General features: G+C 45.2%; 1 protein-coding gene across 6 annotated transcripts in view; it reads left to right on the top strand.

Moving 5' to 3' along the window:
• DOCK11 (dedicator of cytokinesis 11) overlaps positions 1 to 15,029 on the top strand; it is a 197,858-nt gene that overhangs the window by 100,013 nt on the left and 82,816 nt on the right. For 5 of the 6 annotated variants that reach the window (XM_042973749.1, XM_042973744.1, XM_042973746.1 and 2 more), the window contains exons 21-28: positions 445 to 566; positions 1,260 to 1,346; positions 3,143 to 3,232; positions 9,255 to 9,373; positions 11,171 to 11,240; positions 11,323 to 11,448; positions 12,038 to 12,109; positions 13,425 to 13,571. In XM_042973749.1, the coding sequence (XP_042829683.1) occupies positions 445 to 566; positions 1,260 to 1,346; positions 3,143 to 3,232; positions 9,255 to 9,373; positions 11,171 to 11,240; positions 11,323 to 11,448; positions 12,038 to 12,109; positions 13,425 to 13,571 (833 nt within the window). The remainder of the gene's footprint in view (positions 1 to 444; positions 567 to 1,259; positions 1,347 to 3,142; positions 3,233 to 9,254; positions 9,374 to 11,170; positions 11,241 to 11,322; positions 11,449 to 12,037; positions 12,110 to 13,424; positions 13,572 to 15,029) is intronic. The other variant, XM_042973747.1, reaches the window with a different exon arrangement.

Below are 15,029 nucleotides of genomic sequence, written 5' to 3' on the forward strand. Positions count from 1 at the left end.
CCCTCCCCTGCTCTTGCTCTGTCTCTCTCTGTCTCAAAAATAAATAATCATTTAAAAAATTAAGAAAGTCTACCACAAATTATCCCCCAAAGGGTAAACATAATGGTCCTGATGCACTTTTAAAAACTTAAAGTATTTTCGTATATTATTACCTCTCTTTGCTCTCTCCTAACTATGAGATGGAAAGATTGTGTGTTGTTCCCAATTTATAGTCCAGGAAATTGAGTAAATAAGTCATTAGTGGCCAGGCTGGGATTAGGAAGCCATCCAAGTGCATTGTTCCTTCCCGGGTATTCGGACGCCCAACACCTGGACTCCCACATATGGACCCCACCCCCACCGCAGGAAACATCGCCACCCTGCCCTGCTCCCCAGCAGTCAGAGATTTGTGGAGCTAATTGCATTTGCGATTTCACTTCTCACGGTTGATTATTGTGTTGGCAGTTGGCTTTGCCTGGGTACCTTTGCTGAAGGATGGGAGAATCATTACATTGGAGCAGCAGCTGCCGGTTTCAGCCAATCTTCCTCCAGGCTACTTGAATGTGAATGATGCAGAATCAAGAAGGGTAGGAGAATAACTGTCTTTGTTCAAGTAATCACAATGTCGCGTTTAAAAAGTAGAATGCTGGGGGCGCCTGGGTGGCCCAGTCGGTGAGCGTCTGACCCTTGATTTTGGCTTAGGTCATAATCCTAGGGACGTGGGAACGAGCCTCGAGTTGGGCTCTGCACTGAACATGGAAGTTCCTTAAGATCCTCTCTCTCTCTCTTTCACTTTCTTTCGCTCTCTCTTTCTCTCTTTCTTTCTCTCCTTCCTTCCTCCCCCCTTCCTCTGCCCCTCCCTGCACTCACTCACTGGCTCACGCTCTCTCTCTCTCTCTCTCTCTCTCTCTCTCTCTCTCTCAAAAACATGAAAAGTAGAATGCTGTATTCTAGAGGATAGCTTCACAAACTGTGGTCTGAGGACTGTTCCACCAGAAAGAGAAGTCAGGAAAATCAGTGTAAACCTTTGATAGCAATTTGACCCAGGTTACCTTGTGTCTGTTGATTCTAATAAGTTTCAAAAGCTGGGGCTTGGAGTTTGTGCATCATCTTAAAATACTCCTTTAGTTACTAGTTCATTTTTATTGTAATTTATAAAAGTGTCAGCCTGCCAAAGATTGGAAATTCAAAATGGTTTAGGATCCATTTACTCTAAAGGCAGACTGTTTTCTCCAGGAATTCCCTATGTGTGAAACTAACACATTTGTTTCTGTTCACAGCAATCGAATGTGGATATTAAGTGGGTAGATGGCGCTAAGCCTTTGTTGAAGATTAAAAGCCACTTAGAGTCTACCATTTATACTCAAGTAAGTTGCATCATGTGAATTTCGTCAATTTTGCTATTTGAATATTTTTTTAAAGTTCTTTGTTCGGTTGTTGTTGTTGTTTTTTTCCCTAGTAATCTCTACACCCAGTGTGGGGCTTGAACTCAGGACCCCAAAGTCAAGAGTCACATGTTCTTCTGACTGAGCCAACCAGGGGCTCCTGAATCCATTTCTTGTTTAAAATAGACTATGTTCGATTCCTGCAGCCTCAGAGAAGTTGTGGCCTCAAAGACTTTCTCATTAGCAATAACATCATTCTTAATTGTAATAGCTCAAGTTGTATAATCCCTGTCAAATCCCCAAATCCGTTTATTCCCATTAATGGATTCATGCCTTACAAAACTCTGAAAGGAAGGTTGGAGGCTATCATCACCTTTTTTAAAAAATAAATTTAAGTTTTGGGAACAGTTTGGGATTTGCAGAAAAATAGGGTCGTACATACAATTTCCATATACCCTGTGCCGAGTTTCCCCTGTTACTAACCTCTTACATTAATTAGTATGGCACAAGGGCACTAGGGTGGCTCAGTGGGTTGAGCGTCCGACTTTGGCTCAGATCACGATCTCCTGGTTCAGGAGTTCGAGCCCCACATCAGGCTTGCTGCTGTCGGCCTGTCAGCTCTTTAAAGAGCTTGCTTTGGGTCCTCTGTCCTCCTCTCCCTCGCCCTCCCTTGCTGTGCTCTCCCCAAAATAAATAAATATTTAAAAACAATTAGTATGGCACGTATGTTCTAATTAATGAACCAGTCGTGATCCATAACCATTGACTAAAGTTTGTATTTATTCAGATTTCCTTCTTTTTTACCTATGGATTCTATCCAGCGTAACATATTCCATTTCGTTGTCATGTCATCTTAGGCTTCTCTTGGCTGGGACAAGTTCTCAGACACTCATTGTTTATGATGGCCTTGTCAGTTTTCATGAGTAGTGAAGTTTTGTAGGATACCCCTCTGTTGGAATTTGTTGGATGTTTTTCTCATAGATAGACCGGACTTGAACATAGCAATTTGAAGTCAGTGGATCATGGATGACTAGTGGTTTACCCTTGTCCTTGGCATCCATGAAATTACAATCAAATATCTGTTGGAGGTTCTCAAGCACAGTTTGGAAATTCACCGATGGGGAAGATGAAGTCCACGTTCCTTGGCGTGGCCTATAAGGTCCTTCTCGGTATACAATATCTAGATTCCACATAGGACGGCTGGATACTTGCCGACCAAATTGCCACGATCGCTTGGGCATTGAATGCCTGAGACTATTATTATCTGGTAACTCCCTGCTGATACCTTTTCTTCACCTATCAGTCCAGACCTCTGTTCCTACTCGTTTCATTAAAATCTAGAAGCAGCCCGGGGCACCTGGCTGGCTCAGTCAGTCAAGGATCCGACTCTTGATCTCAGGGTCGTGAGCTCAAGCTCCGCATAGGGCTCCACACTGGGCATGAAGCCTGCTTAAGAGGTAGAGGCTGCCCAACCCGACAGACCACACCCGTCAAAAAAGGAATTAAATGAACATTTGGCTAGCTGCGCAAAGATTGTGACCTGCCCGGTATGCGTGGGTACACGCTCACTCCGCCCGGTTTTGCTGCTTTTTGTGATGGCCGAGGGGACCACGGGACACGGGCACACGTGTCGGTGACTGCAGCTGCCGAATCTGGGCGTCAGAAGACCCAGATCGATCATCTTGTGAGACGCGGATGCCGGGGGGACGGAGCGTTAGAGCGCCTGTGTTTGAGGGTGATGAATCAGATTTCTATGGCCGTGTCCATCTGTTTTGCAGGATCTACATGTCCACAAATTCTTCCATCATTGCCAGCTGATTCAGTCGGGCTCCACAGAAGTTCCGGGGGAGCTCATTAAATATTTAAAGGTAAATGAACAGCAGCTTTCGGCGGAAGGTTTGTTTCTCGTATCTTTCTCGTTGCCACGTTTTGATGGGGGAGGTGGGGGAGGGAAATGAAACGAACACCTTAAAATAGTTGGGGCTGTGTATCCTCAAGGGAATACTTTCTGTAATGTGCTTTTCTATCAGTTGCCTATTTAGGAGCAGACAGCAGAGTTGCTACATTAGGAAGAAACTGTTACAGCCAGACTCTGTCGACATATTTTTTGAAAATCTCATGAAAATGTTTACTTCAGTTCCATAAATCGGTTTTCTTGGCTCTTTTCTCGTCCTGCTGACTGCCCGGTGAAGGTGGCTCCTGCCGTGGGGAAAAGGGTCAGGACAGATGGGAGCGTGTCCCTTTTGCTGGGAGTAAAATGGACGATTCCTGTGTCTGTGGGTGAAAGATGATATCAGCAGGGTCCACTGAAGACCGAAAAGCCCAGTTTCCGCATGTCGCGTGGGAGAGAGTCTTAAGAAACACCATATTTTATTTAAATGTCTTGAGAACCCAAGGCTCTGTTTATTCCCTAACACGGTGGGACTGAACTGCACATCGTGGGACCTAGCTGGCGGCGACTGTTTCTGGTTACTCCTTTCGTAGGTCAGCCATGGAAAGTCTGGGGCATTTTTATTTTATTGATTTGTTTTTAATTTCTTAGATTTTTATGTATTTATTTGGGGAGAGAGAGCGCGCGAGCGAGCAGGCGAAGGGACAGAGAGAGAAGGAGACAGAATCCCAAGCAGGCTCCGCACCGTCAGCACAGAGCCCGATGCGTGGCTCAAACCCACGAACCGGGAGATCATGACCTGAGCCAAAATGAAGTCGGACACTCAACCGACTGACTCACCCTGGCACCCCAGGAATTTTTATTTAAATTTTTTTTTTTTAACGTTTATTTATTTTTGAGACAGAGAGAGACAGAGCATGAACAGGGGAGGGGCAGAGAGAGAGGGAGACACAGAATCTGAAGCGGGCTCCAGGCTCTGAGCTGTCAGCACAGAGCCCGACGCGGGGCTCGAACTCATGGACCGCGAGATCGTGACCTGAGCCGAAGTCGGCCGCTTAACCGACTGAGCCACCCAGGCGCCCCAGGAATTTTTATTTTAAAGGAAATCTCTACAGGATTTCCCTTTGGATGTATGTTATTACTTAATGATGTTCTCAGGAGACCAAAACATTTGTCTCTTTTTTTAAAAAATTTTTTAATGTTTATTTATTTGAGAGAGAGAGAGACAGCGTGAGCAGGGGAAGGACAGAGAGAGAGGGGGACACAGAATCCAAAGCAGGCTCCAGGCTCTGAGCTGTCAGCACAGTGTCTGATGCGGGGCTCGAACTCCACAAACTGTGGCATCACAACCTGAGCCGAAGTCAGACGCTTAAGTGACTGAGCCACTCGGGCGCCCCCAAAAACGTTTGTTTCATTTCAGAGAGGTAGTATGACATGAGACCACAGGTATGGGTTCTGGAATCGTTTCACCGAGCTTGTGTCCCAGATCTGTCCCCTATTAGCTCTGTGATTGACCTTGGCCAAGTTACTGAACTACTCCAAGCCTTGGTTTCTTCATCTGTCACACAGGGATAACCTGTGATGCCAACTCGTAGGGTGGTTGTGGGGCTTAAGTGAGATAGGACATCCACCATATCGTAATCACTCGGGGTACACTTATTTCTTGAGTGCCTTCTATGGGTCAGAGACATCATTCTGAGTGTTTGGAATATAAGGAAAGAAAGCAAACAATAATCCCTGTTGCCAAGAGCTTACTTTCTTGTGGAGGCAGATGGAAAATAAACAAGTAAATGAGTGTGTTATATATATGTACATAAATCTAAATATGTATAAATATGAGCAGCTTGCTTGGTGTGTCCAGCGGGACTTCCAGAGCGTTGCAGGGCTTTGAACAGAGGAGTGACATGGCATGATTTGGGTTTGTTTGTTTTTTTTTTTTTTTTTTTTTTTTTTTTTTTAATTTTTTTTCAACGTTTTTTATTTATTTTTGGGACAGAGAGAGACAGAGCATGAAGGGGGGAGGGGCAGAGAGAGAGGGAGACACAGAATCGGAAACAGGCTCCAGGCCCTGAGCCATCAGCCCAGAGCCTGACGCGGGGCTCGAACTCACGGACCGCGAGATCGTGACCTGGCTGAAGTCGGACGCTCAACCGACTGCGCCATCCAGGCGCCCCTGTTTGTTTGTTTTTTAATGTGTATTTTTGAGGGAGAGAGAGAGTGCGAGTAGGGAGGGGCAGAGAGAGACGGAGACACAGAATGGGAAGCAGGCTCCAGGCTCTGAGCTGTCAGCACAGAACCCGACGCGGGGCTCGAACGCACAGACCGCGAGATCACGATCTGAGCCAAAGTCGGAGGCTTAACTGAGCCAGCCAGGTGCTCCTGTGATTTGGGGTTTTGAAGTATCATTCTGCCTACCATATTGGGAAGATACTGTTGGAAGGGTAGAAGCAGGGAGATGGTTGATAAACGGTGGCTGTTATTCTTTAAAAAAAATGTTTTTTTTTAATTTTAGAGACAGAGAGAGAGTGAGAGTGCCTGAACGGGGGAGAGAGGCAGAGGGAGACCTCACGACAGAGCCCAGCATGGGGCTTGATCCCAGGACCGGGCCAAAAATCGACAGTCGGACGCTCAACCGACTGAGCCACGCAGGTGCCCCTGTGGTGGCTATTATTCTTAATTATCATAAGCAGTGTAACTGTCATCCAGCTTTCAAATCCTTTCCTCGGGTAACGTCTAGAAAGCCAGCTCTGTGTACGAATGCTTAGTCTGTTAAGATCTTTGGCTTTTCTTCCAGGGGGGAAGCTCCATAAAAGTTTTAGCAGAGTGGAATGGAGCAGAGCATCATTTTCATATACTGGTATTCTTAAAATGGAGTAAAAGAAACGCACTCCTATTTGTGTTTTTAAGGGTGTGGAATTTCTGATATTTATGTGACCTTTGCGCGCCCTCTAGTGGCAGTGAGTGAAATGCCACACGATTGCAGAAAGAGCGGAACGCCTGTATGGACCGTTTGCACTGAAAGGGAGTCTTGAGATTTTTTTGATGAGGAAACTGAAGCCCAAGTAGAGGGGATTTGCCTGTGGTCACTCAGCTAGTCAGTAGCAGAGCTGAGCTCAGCCTGTGACACGTGGGTCTTAACTCCTGGTCTCGTGTTCTTTCCATCAAGCCTTGCTGTCTGTTGCCCCTGTAAATCGCCTTGTTTTACCAAGTCACTTAACGTCTACTTATGTATGGAATATTTCCCCCGATGCTGCGAGGCTTGCAGAGAAGAATAACTGAGGGTCATCGCCCATCTTAAGACCATTTGGAGAGAAAGGACATACATAAATGAAATGACAATATAAGTCATCAGTACAAATGAGAGTCGAAAGCAAGATATGATAGATATCAAGTGCATGGTACAGGCTGGTGTGCTGAGGGCTCAGGGAACTTAGGAACCACTGAGACTACAGGCCTCCCATCTTAATTGGTTCCTTATCTTATTTAAAAATTTTTTTTAATCTTTTTTTGAGAGAGAGAGAGAGACAGTGCGAACAGGGGAGGGGCAGAGAGAGAGGGAGACACAGACTCCCTCTCCAGGTTCCAGGCTCCGAGCTGTCAGCACAGAGCCCGACATGGGGCTCGAACTCACTAACTGCAAGGTCATGACCTGAGCCGAAGTTGGACACTTAACCGACTGAGCCACCCAGGCGCCCCTGTTGGTTCCTTATTTTATTCATTGATCTCGTCATTCACCAAATCCTTACTGAGCACTTCGTATGGGCCAGATATTGATGAGGGCACTAGGAATATAATGGGGAACTGTTCAGACTACATACCTGCTCTAGTTGGGGTACAGAGAGTATAAATGAGTAATTTTAGATCAAGATAAATGCTGTGAAGCAAAGAGAACAGGTTAACGGGGTCCGACGTGACAGGAGCGCGTTCTAGACGGAGTTGTCATGGAGGGCTGTCTCAGGAGCTGATGCCTCAAGCTGAAAAGAAATAGATGAGAGGAAGACAAGCATAGGTGATAAAGCCATGGCAAAGGAGAGCAGAGTATTGCAGCAGGTGTAAACATCTCGCGATGGCATGTTTGAAAGACAGAAGGAAAGAAAAGACGGTGTAGCTGGAACGCAGGGAGCAGCTGGAGGGGGCAGGTGGCATGAGAGGAGCTTGTCGGGGTACATCTAGGAATGGGGGGCCCTTGACAGCCTTTTGTTCGTGGTTGTTCTGTTTGTAACAAGGGGGGAAAAGAGCACTCTAGCGCTGTTGCATCGAGAATAAATGACCGAGGAGCGATACCGGATTAGTTTTGCATTGACTGCCCATCTCTCTTTTCTACCTGATGTGATCCCACTTGCCCTTTAACTCTCCTCCTCGCTGAAGCCTTATTGAAGACTGCGTTGTTTCTTCCTTTGTGCGTTTTGTATAGACCACTATTTGTACACGTTGCCATTCGTATTGCAGATTTAGTCCCAGGTCTTTACCCCCCATCCGGCCCCCCCTCCCCATAGACCGTGAACTGCTTGATGGTGGGAACCAGGGCTTTTTTCGGTGTGCTTGGCATTTGGAAGGTCATTCACAATGCCTTTGTTGAATGAGTGGGATGAGCGGCTTCACGGAAGTAGGGGTTTGAACTTGACTTGGAAAAGTGGCTGGGATGTGGCCACACACTGAACAGAGGCACCAAGGCAGGAATGCATATGATCTACTCACAGAGCAACCAAGGTACCAGTTTGGCCTCGTGAAGAATGTGGAAAGTGTTAAGGCTAAAAACACAGGTTAGGTCTCAAGTGATCTTGAACCCCAGGCCAGGGTTTCTCAACCTTGGCAATATTGACACTTTGGACAGGTTCATTGTCGTACGTGGCTGTCCGGTACACTGTCGGATGTTTAGCGGCATCGGTGACCCGTGCCTGCTAGGTGTCAGCAGCCCCCAGTTGTGACAACCCCAAATGTCTCCAGACACGGCGGGACGTCCCGTTGGGGGGCAGAGTGGCCCCTGGCTGCCAAGCACTGCCCTAGGTCATGGGGAGGCATCGCAGACAGGAGGTGATCTGCTGTAACCCAGTCGGAGGGAGATGAATTTGGAAATGAGAGGTGGGGGTGTGGGGAGTAAAGAGAACCTGTAGAGGCCTCCTAGGAAACGATTAGACTATTTTGATTATAGGTTCAGAGGGGGTGATGGCAAGTAAGGCTGGAAGAGAGGGGGCAAAAGGAAGGAAAACCTGGAAGGCTAGGCTATGTACGGGGGCCTGGGAAAGAGAAAGAGTGAGTTCCTTAGGTACAGAGACTTGTCCCCTCCATCTCTGTATTTCCCACAGCACGAAACCTTGAAGGGAGGTCGAAACAGTGAGACTTGTTTTCGCCTTCTGGTTGGCTGGTTGGTTAAATGATTGAGTGAATGCCTGAGTGAATGAAGGAACGCAGAGAGAAGGGAAGGAAGAAGAAAGAAATGTTACAGATTCCGCCGCTTGCGTCGTTTCTGCGTATATGTGGGCACACGGCTTCTTTTTGCCGTTAACGCACCTACCGCCAGAGACAGGGTGTTACAACTTGGAAGAAATGTACTAGGAGGATGTCTCAATGTCGTGCGGCCTCAGCTTCGTGGGTGGGGCCAGTGGAAAGCCGATTATGTAGAGAAGTGCACTTGATTGAATCTCCCTTCTCAGCAGATTGACCGGTGGTCCCCATTCTGTCAAAGACACTGCCTGCTGGGACGTGTCGGTTTCCCGAGACTCCGGCGGTCTTTGTTCCAAAACCCGTTTATCCCAGTCATACTTTTTTATCTTCAGTAAACAAAGTATCTGATGCGAAATAAACTAAGAAAATCTGCGTGCCCAAATAGAGACGTGGCTAAAGGAGCTAACCGAAGCGCCCTGTCTTACAAAGCTCACGTTTACGTGAGCTTCTCTTCTAGCGAGTACACCTCTCATGACTTGATTCTTTGTTGTTTCACATTGACAAGTTACGTCCTATTTCTGTTTGTTTTCGTAACTAACAATGGCTTATTTTAGTGTTTGCATGCCATGGAGATCCAAGTGATGATACAGTTTCTGCCTGTAATTCTTATGCAACTCTTCCGAGTTCTCACAAACATGACCCACGAGGATGACGTTCCTGTCAACTGTACCATGTGAGTTTCGACCCTATAATACGGAGAAGCAACTCTTGTCCCTTTTTGTGTTTCTGCATTTCAAATACAAATTGATCTTCCAAACGAGAACGCAAAAGTCAGAAATCTAATGTCTGTTCTCTCTTGTTTCATGCTTCTCAGACTGGGGGACCTTGTATCCCCAGGGATAGATGGTACCAGAAATCAAAGGACAAACTGAATGTGTTTTCCTCGACCAGGGGTTCTCAAACTTTACCGCATGTCAGAATCACCCAGGAAGCTTTTAAAGATGTGTGTGCCGAGACCACATTCGTACCAGTGAAACCAGAATATCTAGGGATGGAACTCAGCGTCAGCAATTTTTTTTTTTAAAGTTTTCTAGGTGATTCCATAATGCAACAGAGTTTGAGAACCATTGCCCTAGACCAGCGTTGTCCGATAGAACTTTCTCCAGTCATGGAGTTGTTCTACACGTGTGCTGTCCAATATGGTAGCCATTAGCCATTTAGCTACTGAGCACTTGAAATGTGGCTAGCGTAACTGAGGAACTGAGTTTTCTGTAATTTACATTTAGTTAACATGCAGTATAACATTGGTCTCAGGTGTACAATTCAGTGATTCATCACTTACATCCAATACCCAGTGCTCATTCCAACAAGTGTCCTCCTTAATGCCCGTCACCCATCTAGCCCGTCGCCCACCCACCTCCCTCCGTCAACCCTCAGTTTGTTCTCTATATTTAAGAGTCTCTTATAGTTTATTTCCCTCTCTCCTCTTCCCTCGCCCCTTCCCCTATGTTCATCTGTTTGAGGAACTGAATTTGTAACTGTAGTTCATTTTAATTAAATAGCCACAAGTGGCTAGTGGCTCTCATGTTGGACAGAGTCGCCCTGAACCATGAATTTTTACTGAAAAGGATAAAGGATTATTATTTTTTTATAGAAACAAACAAGGATCTATGGTAGAGTTGAATGGAAAATGCACTGAATTTTGAAACGAAAATAGGATACCCCATAGAATTGAGAGCTCAGTGCTGGATGTTTCTGGCTTTGCTGCTTCTGCCGTTGCCACGACCTGTCCCAGCGGGTCTTAAGCTACGGCCCTGCACACCGTTTGCTTTGCTCTGCTGTTGGGGCTAGTTTGCTTGAAAACTTAAGAAGCATTATTTTTTAGTCCAGTGGTTGTCCAATATGGCTCCCGCACCAGCACCATCAGTATCACCTGGGAGCTTAGGGGAAAACAAAAAACAAACAAACAAACAAAAAATACCGCTCATCGTTGAACTTCGCCCCAGAGCTACAAAGTCAGAAACTCTGCAAGAGGGGCTGAGCAATGTGCCCTCTAGGTGATTCTGATGCACGATAAAGTTTGAGAACCACTGCTAGTCTCGTATATGAATTTTATATTTACTTCTCATCCCAGATCCTGTCATTACACCTGTCTGGTCTCTCTCTTCCCTTCCCCCCATCTGTTGCCGTGCTTTCCATCTTTCTCTTCCTTTCCTTTTACTCCCTGGAGGGGACTTCAATATGTACGGCACCCGAGGTCTTGTACTGTATAGAAGCTATGACCATGCTTGAAACGCGTGCAGAACAGAAGCGAGGCATCTGGGTTGCCCAACTACAATGCCCTTGTTTTGACCCAGGAAATGTGCAAGGCCCCGAGCAAGTTCGATGCCGAAATCTTGGTCGGACCATCTTAGGACATCCTATGCAATCCTCTGACTTTGAATTCTTCAGGCAGTGTGGGGGTATTTGGGGGGTTAGATACTCCCAACTGTGGTAACTCACATGCTGATTTCTGTGAATGTGTTTGCAGGGTTCTCTTACATATCGTTTCAAAGTGCCATGAAGAAGGCTTGGATAATTATTTAAGATCCTTCATCAAGGTTTGTGGAATAAGCTTTCTCTGTGAGCAGTGTATTTTATGTGAGGATTCTGACTTAGGGCTGCATTTTCCTGCATTTGTAGTATAGCTTCCGACCCGAAAAACCGAACGCGCCTCAGGCCCAGCTGATACATGAAACTCTGGCCACTACGATGATCGCAGTGTTGAAACAGTCTGCTGACTTTTTATCGATAAACAAACTGCTAAAGGTAAGGAACCAGGACACAAGGAACCATTTCGGTTCTAGTCTTTTCGTCATTTGCTCATGTGACCTTCCCCCCCCCTCTGTTTTTTTAGTGTTTGTTTATTTTTGAGAGAGAGAGCAGGGGAGGGGCAGACAGAGAGGGTGACAGAGAGAATCCCAAGCAGGCTCCACGCTATCAGCACAGAGTCCGATGTGGGGTCGAACTCATGAACCCCGAGATCCTGATCTGAGCCAAAGTTGGACGCTCAACCGAGCCACCCAGGTGCCCCATCTGTAGAGAATTTAAGAGCAATCCTAAGACAGACTAAAAGTTGGTTTCCTCTCAGCACCATGTGTAAGCAAATCCAAATAAGGTCTGTGATAAGATGCCCCTCCCCACACGGCAAACATTCCCACCACATGCCCTTTGCACCTCACCGGCTGGCGCTGAGGTGGTACAATATTACCTTGTGCAACTTCGATGGTGAATTGCGATCACTTTAAAATGTTAAAGTTCAGAGATAAGGTCCATACTGATTTGTCGAACTTTGCTGAGCTTCAGGATTTGGGTAACTATTAAAAATTGATTTTATGTATTTGTTGGTTTATTTTAGTACTCGTGGTTTTTTTTTGAAATTATTGCAAAGTCTATGGCCACATACTTGTTGGAAGAGAATAAAATTAAGGTAAGTAGGCTAAGAATAATCTATGTTTGAAAATATTTATTTATTTTGACAGAGAGAGTGCACGAGCAAGGCAGGGGTAGAGAGAGAGGGAGAGAGAGAGAGAGAGAGTCAGCGCAGGGCCTGATGTGGGGTTTGATCCCATGAACCATAAGATCATGACCTGAGCCGAAACCAAGAGTCAGACATGTAACAGACGTAGCCATCCAGGTGCCCCAAGGATAATATTTAGCATAGGCAAAGAAGGCTAATCCCGTTCACAGGTAGCAATGATGCACAGATCCTCTTATACCGAAGGGCTCTTAGCCCTTGACTTTGTCAATTTTGCCTAAGAAAACAAACCAAAACCAAACACCAATGGATGTATTGCATGAATCTGAGGTCTGACAGTTCATACATTTTCAAAGTCCTCAGAGGCTTGTTCACATGCATTCTTTCCTTTTTGTTATTTGCCATGTAAAATACATTTTCTTTGAAGCTTGCCTTTTATCTTGTAGCTTAGAAATGTCTATGTTGAAACATTCATTTGGAGACCAAGTACTAGATCAGAAATCACCTCTTAGAAAGGTCTGACGCATGTATGACGTTCAAAACACCTTCTGTAATAGATGTGTTTCTGGAATGTGGCATATACATTGAGTTGTATTTTTAGATTCTCATAAAAGTACAAAGAAATTTTCTTAGTTCTGGCAATTACAGAGTCGAGATTTGTGAAATGTAAATATTCACCTATTTACCGTTTTCGTCAGGCTTTTCACAGAATGGGTTTGCTGAAATTGTGTGTCAGGAAAAAAAACTGGAATGAAAATCTGGGATGTGGGTAGATCTCAGGAACATAATTCCAAAGTTGTTTTTTTTTATTCTGAAAAAAAAATTTTTTTAACGTTTCCTCATTTTTGAGAGTAAGAGGGACAGAGCATGAGTGGGGGAGGAGCAGAGAGAGAGAGAGAGAAAGAGAGAGGGAGATGCAGAATCCAAAGCAGGCTCCAGGCTCTGAGCCGTCAGCACAGAGCCTGATGCGGGACTCGAACTCACGGATCGTGAGATCATGGCCTGAGCTGAAGTCAGACGCCCAACCGACTGAGCCGCCCGGGCGCCCCCAAAGTTGGTTTGTTGATGATTTCAGTCAGTTCATTATAGTTCCTCTAAGGATCTGAAGTGTATGTTGAACTAGTGATGTCATCTTTAAGTTGGGAGAAAAGTTATACTCCAGTTAAGAAAAGCCACATTTATATCTAGCATGTGTTTGAAAATAAAAATAGCAATTGATTTAAACCTTTTGCAGCTCTGACTCTTTGCTATGTCTGTTTGATTTAAGCTTCCCAGAGGCCAGAGATTTCCAGAGGCATATCATCATGTCTTACATTCATTGCTTCTTGCGATAATTCCCCATGTGACTATTCGCTATGCCGAGATTCCCGATGAGTCCAGAAATGTCAATTATAGTTTGGCTAGCTTCCTGAAGGTGAGTTAAAGGCAGCCAGAACATGGTGAGGAGATACTCTTCACCAATGTCGTCTTTTAAAGCCAAAGAAAAAAACTACCCACTTTCTAGAGACTCAGCTAGGTCTTTGTAAAATGCGGGAGAAACTTTTGACTGAATTCATCCATCAGTTTAGTAAAACAGCCAGGTTTGATCCCTCCCCGCCCCCCACACTGAAATGCCTAATTAATTAAATCAGAGGTCCCATACAGGGGTGGCTTAGCCAGAAGGCATGTTTTGCTTGTTTCATGGGATGTTTTTTCAAATATATTAATTTAGGTGCCTTTAGACGAGGCATGTACTTTCTAGGTTGCCACAGGCCCCACCACTCCTTAGTATACCCTTGACTCTTTATGCATTTAAATCACTTCTCTGACCCCTGTCGGCCTTTGAGTTTGCAACTCTGGAACGAAAGCAACCTGTTTGCTGATGTAACCGCAATCTACATGTTATTAATCCACGTGAGGGAAGATTGTTCATTTTGGTCAGCGAGATGATTCTGTTTGAGAGATACCAGAAACTCCTATATGGATGAAGAACCACGCATTTATCACTGTTCTGGTTTATCGTAGTTCTAGTTTTTTGGTACGTAAAGGGCAGTGCTAGAATGTAATTGTTCTATAAAGTGGGTGACCATATTTGAGTTGTTGCAGAGAAGGGGCACGGGTTTGTAAATGTGCTTACTGTTTGCTTGCTCCTTTCTACTACCCCTCTTCTCCCAGCCCTTCCTCATATCTCAGCCTCACGTAAAGAACCTCACGGTCGAGACTCCATCCAAGCAGTTTTCGTGTCTGACATACCCTTGTTTTCCATTTTTTTAAAAATGTTTACTTATTTTGAGAGAGAGAGAGAAAGACAGCACGAGTCAGGGAAGGGGCAGAGAGAGAGAGATAAAGAGAGAATCCCCAGCAGGCTTTGCACTGTCTGTGCAGAGCCCAACACGGGGCTCAGTGTCACGAACCTTGAGATCATGACCTGAGCCGAAATCAAGAGTCGGACGCTTGACCGACTGAGCCACCCAGGCGTCCCCACCTATCATTTTAAAGTAAATTAAGGAGGATGCTATTTGAAATGTAAACTCTCAGTTTCTCCCATGGGGTTTAAACTTGAAAGCTACTATGTAAAGGGAATAAATAGAACACACTTGATGTCATAGCTGTATTTACTTCATTTGAGTCACCATTTGCCTGTCTTTTCTGTGAAGATTCAGAGACAAGAGGCTGTCTCAGAAGTCACATTTCTTTTTATTTTATTTTATTTTATTTTATTATTTTTTATTTACTTTTTTATTTTAGAGAGAGAGAGTGGCAGAGGGAGAGAGAGAGAAAGAGAGACAGAATCTTTTCTTTTAATGTTTATTTTTGAGAGACAGAGAGAGAGAGAGAGAGAGAGAGGCAGAGAGAGGGAGACACAGAATCCGAAGCAGGCTCCTGAGCTGAC

The sequence above is a fragment of the Panthera tigris genome, chromosome X (genome assembly GCF_018350195.1).
Source record: "Panthera tigris isolate Pti1 chromosome X, P.tigris_Pti1_mat1.1, whole genome shotgun sequence".
NCBI classification, from domain to species: Eukaryota; Metazoa; Chordata; class Mammalia; order Carnivora; family Felidae; genus Panthera; species Panthera tigris.